General features: G+C 42.5%; 1 protein-coding gene across 1 annotated transcript in view; it reads left to right on the top strand.

The window, feature by feature from the left end:
- Window positions 1-12568, top strand: part of FARP1 (FERM, ARH/RhoGEF and pleckstrin domain protein 1) — a 202273-nt gene that overhangs the window by 164213 nt on the left and 25492 nt on the right. The window contains exons 15-17 of the mRNA XM_057366200.1: window positions 6172-6359; window positions 7786-7875; window positions 10013-10146. Coding sequence (XP_057222183.1) covers window positions 6172-6359; window positions 7786-7875; window positions 10013-10146 — 412 coding nt within the window. The remainder of the gene's footprint in view (window positions 1-6171; window positions 6360-7785; window positions 7876-10012; window positions 10147-12568) is intronic.

The raw sequence follows: 12568 nt of genomic DNA, 5'->3' as shown, positions 1-12568 counted from the left end.
TGCAGAAATGCCTATTTTGTATTGGGAGTACCTAATTCCTCCTCTGACAGTGATCCTGCCTCACGGAGCGCTCCTCACCTCAGAAGTAATGAAAACCCCCAGCAAGCTGTGACTCTCAAGCTGAGAAATCACATCATGTTGGGGAGCAAAGAGCAGAGAAGAGCGAGGGGAGAAGGTCTCTTTTGCAGGGCATCAGATATTTCCTTCATTCCCTAATGAATGCCAGCAATGCAGGCTGTGTGCCATGGCTGGTGAGCAGGATCACTGCAGTCTGGRGAGGGTCTGGTGAAATGGACAGTATCTGTGGCGTGAGCTTACATGGGGGACAGAGCTTTCCAATTGTGTCCTGGCACCATGTCACGTTGGTTTAAGGACAAACAAAGGCAAACTAACCCCAACCCTGGCTATGACAGGAAAGCCTTCTATAGGTTGCTCTATTTCTGTCTGGAGAAATCAAGGCTAGACAAAGGAYTGATGCCCAGTGACCTTGCATTCTTCCCAGACTGCAATGCTCACTCTTTGTTCTTAAAATGAGTATACCCTGATGTAGGACAACAGCAGTTACTGTCTGATTTCACGCTCACCGCTGTCTAATACTGCAGTTCACCAATACAGCATGGACCTTTACCAGCTGGAGAGGTTGCTGCCTACTAAACCAACACCAAGCTTGATGAGACTATTAAGCATGTCAAGSCATTTAACTGTGTATGCATGGAATTAATTTTTTTATTATTATTTTTAGTTTCACCTGTACCTGAAGGCTTTTASTCATTCTAACTGGTATTTTGCTGTAAAACTGTCACTGGTTTAATTGTTCTGTCCAATTGCTGGCTGATGCTTTGTCCTGAGTATGAGGAAATTGGTTCATCGAAAAGGTGCACCATTTTCCCAAATTCTGCTCACTGCCATGGGCACGTGTTTGGAAGCTGTGAAGTCAAAGTGAGCCTTTTTCCCTGTCGAGTTCCTCTCTTCAAGCCAGGCAGTTAGTGGTTGTGTGTGACATTGGATTTCTTCACAAATTTGTCTTTAAATCTTGTTCCTCCTCAAAATCTTTGGTACTGCATTCAGGGATATTTGTACATGAATTTATGGCTGTTGTGTAACTACTTTTCAAACTAACAAACTGTATCCACTACTCCAGCTTGGTTCAGGTAATGGGGAAGAGAAGCACAGTTTGATGAGCTGGTTCCCCTCAAGCCTTTGTGGAAGTCAGTGGGATTTTGTTCTTGCATTGAGGGAGAACAGAGCAGAGTCTCCATCCCATAACTCTTCAGCAGCACAGCTGTGCCTGGTTCACATCTGGAGAGAGAAGGGATGGACACTCTTGTTAAACTCTTCTTCAGTCTAAGGTACTTTAGTGATTGGTGAAATGCAATGAAAACTGCTGCTTCATCTGGTGCTATCTCTCCCCCATGTCATTTTGTACTATGCATCTTCTCTGACCAAAATGTTTAGATACATGCTAGAGCTATGCAACCACTGTGAAAATGGAAATTAAGCTAGACTGCGTGGCCACAGCAGTGGCAGCTGGGTCAGATACTTTCTCATTAAAGAGCCTTCATAAGTGATATGCTCATTAATGCCAAGGACAAAGGGGAAACTTGGGTTTTATCTGCCAGACTGGAGTTTAGAAAGCACTGATGTGACATTAAAGCTGAGTAACCRGGATATGGATGTCACAAGCCTCCTCTGACTGCAGAGCAGGCCATGGAGCAGGAGTAAGGGAGAATAAGCCCTGCAACATTCCAGGTATTGAGAATTATGCCTTTCTGGCTCTTAACGTTTTTTTAATTTATAATAATAATAATAACCTCAAGAACAATAAAACTCTTAACAGTTGACTTGATGAGATCTTAAGTGGTACATGAAGTTTTCCAGCATTTCAGTCACCTTTAATAACAGTTTTTTCAGAATTTCAGTCACCTTTAATAACAGTTGATGTTTTCTCTCAGTTTCTGTAACTGAGTCATTTTCACTTCTTGGTACTCCACAGAGAAGAAACATTCCCATAAGCATCTTTACACTGCTGTACTCTTCSTCTCTGTTAAAAAACAGTGTGTATAGATGGGAATTGTTTCTTTTGAAGCAGATGCAGAACACTGAATGGCCTGAGTTTGTTACTCAGCAGTTTCAGGAGAAAAGGAATGGAGGAGGAGTACCTTCAGAACACACTGAGTCCCATTTGTCTCCCTCACAAAGGCGAAGCTCCCTTATGTTGGATTAAAGTTTCAAACCAGGGATTTCAAGTCATGCTGCCTATGTAGTCAATAAAGAAAGAGACAGCAGGCAGTTCAGGTCACCTGTGATGTTAATTGAGAGTCTCTGGGAGAGACTTTCTTCATCAACTGGCAAGTTGTAACTATGAGCCATGTTTTAAAGCAGGATCACTGAATCAGCCCAGCACTCCACAGGCAGCACCTGCAGTCCCTATGGACTCGCATCTGTGTGTGACAGGAGCCTGGAGTAATGCAGGGACAGTGAGTGGGGTGGGTCACATCTGGCCAGCTGAGCACAGAGCCCAGCCTGTCTCACTCTGGTAGGGCACCCACAGCTTGCCAACATTCCGTGCCTTCCCACCATCAAACCGTAGAAAACAACTGATGAGTATTTTGACAAAGGCATAGCTGTTAATATTCAATTGTAGCTGCTGGCTTCTTTCTGTGTAGCACATGGAATATGTATGTTGGTGGGGAGCGATTTGAGACACGTGTAGAGCTAGGAAGAGTACCCGTAGCTTCATGTCCTGTGGCCATGTAAAATGCCCTTGTCATTTCACAGRTTTTGTTTTTCAAGTTACATTTCAGTCAAGTTTTGCTTCTTTTATCACCTTCCCTACTGCAGCACTTTTCTCCAGTGTCTGGAGAATAAACTGGCACAGTGGAACTAAGAACCACTCCAAGTACTTTGACAGTGATAAGCCAAGCTGGTGTACCGTGGTAAAGTCCATTCTCATTATTTGCCACTGTCATCAACCAGTGTTCATTTCTCTCCTTAAATCCAAGCTTAGGAAATAATTGATGTGTATGCATAKTAATTCCTACCCCCTCCAAGGATATAATTTTAGTATATACTTAAATAATCCTTAGAAAAACATTCTTTTGTACTTTGTGTGTATACAGCTGACTCCATTAAATTTGAAGGATGGCCCAAGTCTGAATCTAAATAARAATCACTTGAAGTATGAGCAAAAACAAATCCATGTTACCAGCTGCAAACCTTTTAGCCTCCAGTGTGCAGTAGCATTTGCTATCTGGCAAATGGCACCCTAATAATTGCCTGTCAATCAATGAATCCTTCAGGGTGAATTGTAAGGGATTTCAGTACCATGTAAATAAGATTGGTCTTCTCCCCTCTGCTTCTGTTTATATTCTGCACTGTGTAGTTGATGAGTAGAGCCTGTATGAATATACTCTTCTGTGGCAGGAGATCAGATGAAACACTTTGTTAATTCAGGTTATTTATTCCTCACCTSTGTGAGAAAGAGGAATTCTTTTTGCAGCACTGCCATGACCCATCAGCATGACACACATCCTGATTGATTGGTGATGGAGGAGGGAAGACCCTCCATTTTCATTTCCTCATGGCTCGCTGACTTTCTCACACCGAAATGAACTTGTTTCCCACATTTACCAGAGCAACATCCAGTGCGTTGGTATTTGAGGCTGTGTTGGTTGTAATTAGGCYCCAGAGTGTACCAATGTAAGAACATTTTGAGGCCCTTTTGTAATGTAGCCGCTTTCTTATAAGTAGTTTTAATTTTCACTTGTTCAGCGTTTTGGCAGGTGGGGTCTAACTGAGCTCTTGCTTGTAGGTGGTGGTGGTGGTCGGATTTGGTCACTGCTCACGCCCACATTGATACCAAAAGGGAGGATGCAGCATTTCTGCCTGCTGCAAAAAGCTTTGAGAATGTCAGTGATGCACTGACCTGCGAAGTCTTTAATCAATGGGGTGTATATGCAGTGCTGTGAGCCACCAGGCACACTTTTTTGTGATACTTTCCATAATACTTTTCCCAAGTTATGTCTTCCAATTGTAAGATAGGATGTCTTTCTAATTCATTGTCCATTTGATATTTTGTAGTTTGAAATACTTGAGTTGTACTGATCAGAATTCCAGTACATCAGAACTTAGATCTAGGATTATAGGTAGGTAGGTGGATATGTCAATATATCTATATCTATCTATCACAGATAGGTGCTATTTAACTTCTAGACTACAATGCTGTGAACTTCTCACAGAGGTGCAAATCATTTATTCRCTGTCRTAYGACAKGCATAGTGCCAGAATCTCTTTGTTTCCACATTTGAGATGATATCACTTTTCTTATGTCTTTTGTAATGTAGTTAAGTACTTTTAACCTTACAACCTTGCTATTAATCTGTTTCACTATTTCTCAATGATGAATTCCATTTCTTTGGAAAATACTGTATACAGTTGTGTGCTAGTGTCAATAAAATTGACATTTGTGTAACAAGCTGTGGCATTTTCTCAAATTTCACTGAACATTGATTTAGTGTGAAATTGTTGATAAATCCTTTCTTGCTAGCTGTAATAATACAGACCTTTATTTCAGACAAATAACGGCTTTGACTTTGATTTATAATAGGCTACATAACTGTCATGATTACGTAAACTGATAACTGTGCTGTTTTTTCCTTCTCTTTTCAAAGGAATGACTTACAAATGTGAACTGGTTTGGAACTGGAAAACATTTTGTTCTAGCAATAAATCTCGAGTTCTTCCAGAAAATAAATAGGTTTCACCACTGGCCTAATTATTTTATGTGATATTTACCAGAGTACCTCAGCTCAGTTTTTTAGCTACAGGAACATTTACCTATCATAACTCAGGGAGGACATAATCACATGATAGTAAATTGTATTTGACCCTAATTATATACGGTGATGTATGTGTTTTACATTTAAATCATAGACAGCCTGTTAGCTGTGGTAGTCAAGAGCTTGTCACCTTTTTTTTTTTTTTTTTTGTTGGATTTTAATGTACGATGCCAAAATGGCACAGACTGTAAATGTTCTTCCACATGACAGATTCTTCTTCTAAAACAGGTTTAGATTTTCAGACTCATGGAGGAGGGGAGAACTGGGAGAACACTGGSCATTTTTGGCAAACTTTCTTTTCGTGCAGTCATTAATCTGGCTGCCTCCCAGAAGACAGAATGCTAATTGCAGTAATATTTAATGTAGTGTATATGAATCCRTGGAAGTGTAATTAATTGTCTAATWCTTTAATATTTTTAATCCAAAATGAAGTGGGACTTYATATCTGTGAAAATCTGAAATTGTCGTGCTTTGTGCATTAAAAGTATTGCTTTTCTTATGTAAATGTAATGCTAGCATTTCCATCCCAAACAATCAGAGGAGCATGGAAAGACCTACAAGGTATAATATACATACTCGTGTTGTGTGTAGAAATTGGGGAACTAGTAGTTTTCTCCCTTCATGTTAGATCTGACTGATCTTAGCAGCAACACTGCCGTAGAAAGTCATCCTTTTTCTCTAGACTACAACTAGATAAATTTGTACTAACTTGTGTCCTGTAGTTCCCTGTGAAGTACTGATTTGAGTGTTTGAATGTTAGAAAGAATGGCACTCCTGGGACGATTCCCATATTGTTGTACTTATTCTTTTTTGTAGAGAGGATTACAATGATGAAATTTTCTTACMTTAAGTTGATGTTTGTAGCCATAGAATGGCCTTGGGTTGGAAGGGACTCTAAAGACCACCTAGCTCCAACCCCCCTGCCATGGGCAGGGACACCTTTCACTTGACCAGGTTTCCCAGAGCCCCATCCAGCCTGGCCTTGAACATTTCCATGGATGGGGCATCCACAGCTTCCCTGGGCAAGCTCTTCTAGTGCCTCACCACTCCTGCAGTAGGGAATTGCAGCTCAGTCATGTGTGCCTTCATCCCTTCCCTACAGAGACAGTAATTGCAGCCAGTTTTAGCAGCTAAAAGACACTTACCCAGTCCCTTGGTGAATGCAAGTGGATGCTGTTCCTCTGGCTTCAAGGCCATTTGGGCTAGTTTAGGGCCCCCGATGGCTATGTCTTATAGCCTAATTTCACATGCTGCAATTCAACRTAACTCCTTGTGGTACTTTCTTGAGAAAGCTTGTCCTAATTGATTTCTCTTTTATCATTTTTCTTAGCAGGTTCTCTGACTGGCAGCCCTCACCTTTCAGAGCTTTCCATCAATTCCCAAGGAGGACCATCAGTGGCAAATATGACTTTGTCTCCAAATTTGAGCCCTGATGCCAAGCAGTCATCGCCCTTGGTCAGCCCTTTGCTGAATGACCCGTCATGCATTAGGGCTGATGAGGAGGAGGAGGTCAAAAGAAAGGTAAGGTGAATGAAGTTGGCCTTGTCTCTCCTCTCTGATACGTTATGATAAATCTGGGCCATTACCATTGGTTGCATCCTCAGGAGCTTGTTTGGACAGGGTCTCATATGATTATAACTTGCTTTTAAGGAGTGGAGTTTAGTAGTTTTTTGTAACAAAACAGTCAACTCTGTTATCTTACTGGAGAGAAAATTTCCAGGTGAAAGAAAGAAAAAGTTAACAGTGTTGAGTCTGTTGGGGAATGTCTAACCCAGGCTCTCCAGTCTGTCTCTGCTGGGAGCACCACTGGGAGCATGTTTGTGGGAGTAGAAAATGYTGTCTTTGAGCTACAGCCTGCAGCATTCAGCTGGGAGTGTTTGGCTCAGACCCATCATTGAAGCAAAACCATAAGGGAGCATCACATCCCAAACTGCTTTGTGAAGATAAAGTGTCTGAGCCCGGGTGTTCTGGGTACCTGCTGGCTCTCCTCTGCTGCTGGGTGAGAGAGGTTTGCATTTGTCCTTCTGTGGCCCGTTTTTTCTCCTCAGCTTGGAGCATCTCAGGAGGAAGAAAGAAACCCYGATGGCTTTGCTGAAAAGTGGGAGTTTGTGTAAACAAGATCTCTTTTCCCACTGTGTGTAGTTAACAAGATATGTGAAAGAAATTTGAGAAGAAGAGCCAAGGATCACTTAACAGAATCAGGACTCTGTGCCAGTCCAAGAGACAGCAGCCAGTGAGTGCTGTGTGTACCAGCTGATGATGGTTCCTGTGGGGCTGCATTCTGACTGGGAAATGCYCTCACAGACTCCCTTTGCAGGGCATTCACAGTGTATCCACTGCATCATTTGTCTTCAAGGAGAAAACAAAGAAAAAACATCTATGGGTGTTGTTTTCTTAATTTTTGCTTCCTGAGCAACACAGAGGAAGATCAGCTGGATTCCTTTGGCTCTTCAGACTTAAGAAATTTTAAATCTGGAGCTTAGTCTAAAATCTTTCCCTTCTCTCACTGTTAGGTTTTCCAGCTGGGAAAATCTTACAGATTTGAATTTTTTTAAAAGTATTTTTGATTGTGGATTTTCATCCTGATGATTAAAGTTTTTAATCAGACAAACTTTGTCAAACTTGATTTTTGATTCAAAGGGTCATCTATCCAGCAAAGGATTTCTTCATGAACTTAATGGTATGTCCTGCTCCAGGAATAAACTGWAAGGAGCATCAGCACCCCAAAGCTGTAGAAATAGTCTTGGCAGAAAAGGAAGTCTTTCAAAAGCCCTAGAAAGTGCTTGTTCTCTTGTGTTTGCTAGGAAGGATTGCTTTTAGAGCTTCAGGAGCGTGAGTCACAGTATCCACAAGCAAGGGTCACTGATTTATAACTCTCTTCGTTATTTTTTCATCTACTTTTTTCCTTCATAAAAGCAGTGAAAAACCTAATGTTTGCAATTTACAGAGGTTCCCAAGTGAGAAAGCTTACTTCATTGCTAAAGAAGTGGCGACTACGGAGCGAACGTACCTGAAGGACCTCGAAGTCATCACTTCGGTATGTTTACTCGAGCCTTACTCACGAAACCAGCCAAGCTCTAGTCCTTGGTGGTATTTCTTCTGCTCCATTTAACACCGTAGCTGTTCCATGGTACTTTTATGTTCTGCACTGTATTCTTTGCTGTGCRCTGGGGTACTCCCCCAGGGAGGAAATAACACAAAAATCAGAGAGTACAGGTTTGCAGTGTGGTTAGTAACATGCCCTGAGAAACTGTATCAGGTTAAGGAATTTGGGACACACTTCAGTTACATTTTCTTGCTCTCATGCTTTGTGGTCATAATTACAAAAAAAAGCCTGTGGGTTTTCAATGACTTAAGGCTGAAGTAGCTCCTTAGGGGGACATTTAAATGTTTTGTACTGTATTAAATGCCCTCCATTTAACATGAAATATTGTGGAATACCTATTTGAATGATTTGGACTTTTCAGTAARTGAAACTGTGTGTTAAATGAGTCATTCATCTGTGGGATCTGATCAGAGTGCAATTGTTAAGATCACCAAGGCAAACARCTGCCATCTTTGCACACACAGTCTTGTTTCACCTCCAAGAATAATGTGTGCAAGATTTGGTCTGAAAAAAACATTTTCTGTGAAATGGCACTGGATCCAAACCCCTTCATGGCATTTTGGCCAGCTCCAGACCTCTCAGCTCTTTAATCACCCCRTGAGATGCATTGCCCACTCCTGAGTTGGGTGTTGTGAGAAGGAGGAAATGCTTCAGGGGAGAGTGTTGGGACCAGCTGGGAACCAGGGACACTCTTTATCCTCAGCTTCTTGTCTTTTCCAGGGTGCCATGTGGCAGATGCAGTTAATTGGACCCCAGCTCAGGCAGAGCCACTATAGCATGGTTTTGCAGGCAGCAAGGTAGCCTTGGCCCYACTGCTACTCACCCCAACTTTCTGGGAAACCACTGAGGGATGAGTGAGCTCTGTGGGACGSTGGTCATTGCTGCAGTCTCAACAGCAGATATGCTGTTTTCATCTAATATTTCACCCAGTGGCTGCAGAAACAAAATGTTTTAGCACTTCAGAGCTAAACCCCATTTCCCACCCTGTCCTGCATTCCTGTTGTGGGCAAATCTGAATTTGCTGGATCACCAAGAGGGATGGCCCTGATGATCAGTACACAGTTAAATCATCTGTGCTCCACAAATGACTGGCCCAGGAGGCCACTGAGAGTGAATAAGTAGCCAACACAGCTGGAAAAGGAACAGCTGCTGTGCATAGATTTTGAGACTTGGTAGATGTGCTTCAATTTTATTCTGCTCAGTGCCGAGATAAAGCAGGGGAGAGGAAAGCTTGGGAGGGATCGTGCTTTATCCCAGGTCTGGCTCAGCTCCAGCTGATGGATTGTCAAGCAAGACTGCTCTAACAGCTTTCTATGGTCCCAACAGCCTTCTAGGCACTGCTGGAAGTCATCCACAGATAGCTGRAACCCCTCAGGGCAGTGAGGAGGGAGCAGTGTTACCCTGTTGAAGATAACAGGCGTTGCTACCTTGGCAAGCTGCCTACCTCTGTGGTTTTATGTCACCCATAGTCTGTTCGGGTGAAATAAAGAGAATACAGAGCAAAACTGAGCAGGAGCCTGTTTCAGTCTTCACAGAGTCTGGCACTGCCCCTCCTGGTCTGATAGGAGTCTTCCACTCGCTCACTTGCAGGGTGATGTTCTCCACGTGTGCACAGCAACACGGGTGGGGTGCTGGCTGAACCAGCTCCTGCCARAGGCATTTCAAAGTGAACTCAGTGAAGGAAAATGAAGAGCATACTTTTGTGCTTTTACTGGATTGTCTGCAAGTGTTGCAAGTGTTGCAATGCTCTTCCTCTTGCCCCTGCAGCATTTGCAAATTCAGTTTGTATTGACTAACCAGTTTGGGTTTGAAAAGAATTTCCAAGATTTGATCAGCGATGGCAAAGGGGAAGGGAGTTTCTTTTTCAACTATGGAGGGCCTGATCTCTGATGGGAGCACCAGTTCATCACACAGGAGTGTCAGGGGTAGTCTGGGTTGTATTCCTAGTGCCAGCTAAGATCCTTGCTGGCTTAGATGTTAGGAGYATGGGTTAGATACATAAAGACAGCAAGTGATCATACCTGCTGCATTCCATCACCGATAATTTTGCTTCTTTTTTCCTTTGTAGTGGTTTCAGAGTGCAGTGAGTAAAGAGGATTGCATGCCTGAAACACTGAAAAATCTWATTTTCTCCAACTTCGAACCTTTGCACAAATTTCACACTGGTTTTCTCAAGGAAATTGAGCAGAGACTTGCTCTGTGGTAAGACTGTTCATTGTTATTTATCTGTATTATTTCATTTTTGCATTCTCAGTTTGCTAACTCCTTGTGATCTACTGTAGTGCTTAATTTGTGAAAGTCACAGATGTTGGTTATTAACAGACAGGGTTTATTGAATCGTGCTTTGTTCGTGTTTACTCGGCAAACTCTGTTGTTCAGATATCTCAGTTACAGACGTATGCAAATGAGATCATAATTCTGGATGAAGCTTTCTCTTGGCAAATGTCAGTGTTTCTACATGGCAGCTCTTTTGAAGAACACGCTGCAAGCARGGCTTATCAGTAATAAAGAGGGAGAGGCAAAGGACCAGATTCTGTTTCTGTCAAAATAGGTACAGGCTGGGAGGATTTCACTGAGCAGCTTCTCATTCTGCAGCATCTCAGTTGTGACTGAGGGTCTCAGGGTCTACARTGCACTCTACAAACTGACAGTGTTGGAAGAGGACACTGGGCTTGGAAATTATTTATTCTTAMCATAATAGTGACAGTAAAACACAGCATTTTCACGAAATAGCTATGAAATGAGTAATTCTTCCCTGGCAAGGCTCTTAATGTCTTTGACCACTGAAATCTTAGCAGAAGCAGCAGCACAAGCAGAAGSCTTCTGCTTGACTGATTAGACCTGTCTGGACTAGGTTGTCCTGCTCTGTGTAGGCATTTTTTTGTAACTGATCTTTGGTTCTGGGAGCTGAGCTTTTCCTTCTCAGTTAGAAAAGCGACAATAAAAATCACGTGAAAACAGAGCAGGCAGACCTAATGGGTGTTTATCAGTTTAATTAAGATGGGTGCCTCTTTAACTAATGAATCAAAACAAAAGCAAAACRCAGCCTCAGAGTGTGTGAGTTCAGCTCTTCTGATGTGGTGAGATCATTGAGTGAGGGCACAGCACTGTGCAGACTGGTGCTATCCAAACCCACCCTGCACAGCTGCAGAATTGGCAGGTATTTTTTGGAAGAGGGGAATGTGGTACTGCCTCTTAGAGCTGACATCCTCCCCCAGGACTTGGTTGGACTTATTACTCCTAATAGAATTATTTTATATCTATATATATAGTTTGTATATATTTTTATATATGACTAATGTAGTTACTCCTAAGGTATGTTCTGCACAGCCATCCTGCCTGTATCTCTCTTTTCTCATTGGGCTGCCCTGGTGTTAATTGCACTGCACTAAGGAGCATTTGTTGCMGAGCCAGGAAGGCTCTTTCAGATGTTATAAAATACTGATTGTTTCTTCAGCCTTGGTGTAAGATTAACAGTAGCTGGAGTTAATCCCCAACTAGCTGTGGTTAAGGGGGTGTGGGGAGGAAAGGAAAATGTATACTGTTAGTAAAGACCAAGTTCTGCTTTCCATCAGACCAGTCTAATCTCGCTGGGTGCTGACTCCCAGGGCACATGTTGAAATAGATGTACCCCTGTATCYTTCTGGTGGCATTAGARGTGGATGCAAACCTCCTGTTCAAGYGTCATGTTTTTCAAAAATTGGATGATGCTGCAATATCAGCTTGCCATGGAAAGGTGACATTGTAGTAAGTGGAGGGAAGGGCCAGTTATGTTAAAAGAGAAAAACAGTATTTAGGTTTTTAGACTTTCCATGGGTGTACTTTGTGTCTCTTGTTCAGTTAACTTTTTTAAAGCCGTGTAAACCTTTTCCTGAAGCTGTTTCCCAGCTTCTCCTTGGGTCCTAAGGTTTYACATGGTGATAAACTTCTGTTTAAAGCTTCTAATATCATATTTAAACTGCACTTACCCTGTGATTTAAAGTGCTGATCTGATGCAAAGTTACTTTGCAATCCAAATTTGTTCAAAAATATTCTGCTGAGGTAACTTTGTCCCAGCTGGGCACCTCGTTCTGACTTTGTCAGCTCAGYTATTGCATGTCCTTCCACAGTTAGTGTAAAGCCACTGGGAATTCTCTGTCGGCTGCTCTGAACCACCTGACAGAAAAGCAGTCACATTGCTGCCCATGGTTTGCATTCAGTTTGCAACCAACAGCCTGGATGCACCTAATGTCACACCCCTGCTGCAGACAGTGGCTGCTGTTAAAGTTTGAGTTCGTACCTTGGGAAGGGAGGCAGACTTGCTGACAGGTATTATTTTGGRGCTGTTGATGTTTCTGTATAATGCCACAGATGCTGAGATGAGCCRCAAGCAATAAACTGTATCCTATGGAGATTGCTGTTTAATTAAACAGTGAGTGAAAAAATTAAACAGCCCCTCAGCATCTACAAGAAGCCAATGGCAGCGTGGTGGGGAATTCCTTCAGCAGCGTGGTCAAGGTCACTTATCTCTATGTCCATACTGCCAGAATGGTAGCTCTGTCTTTAGCTCCAGGTGTTTTTAAGGCAGGGGTCTTTCTTTGGCTGTGTCACCTCCTCAGGACAGATCACTCCCAACTGCCCAGCA

Source organism: Malurus melanocephalus, unplaced genomic scaffold (genome assembly GCF_030028575.1).
Source record: "Malurus melanocephalus ecotype Western Australia unplaced genomic scaffold, MMel_1.1 scaffold_61, whole genome shotgun sequence".
Classification (NCBI taxonomy): Eukaryota; Metazoa; Chordata; class Aves; order Passeriformes; family Maluridae; genus Malurus; species Malurus melanocephalus.
The sequence above is the reverse complement of the archived record's forward strand: the minus strand, read 5'-3'. Positions and strand labels throughout refer to the sequence as shown.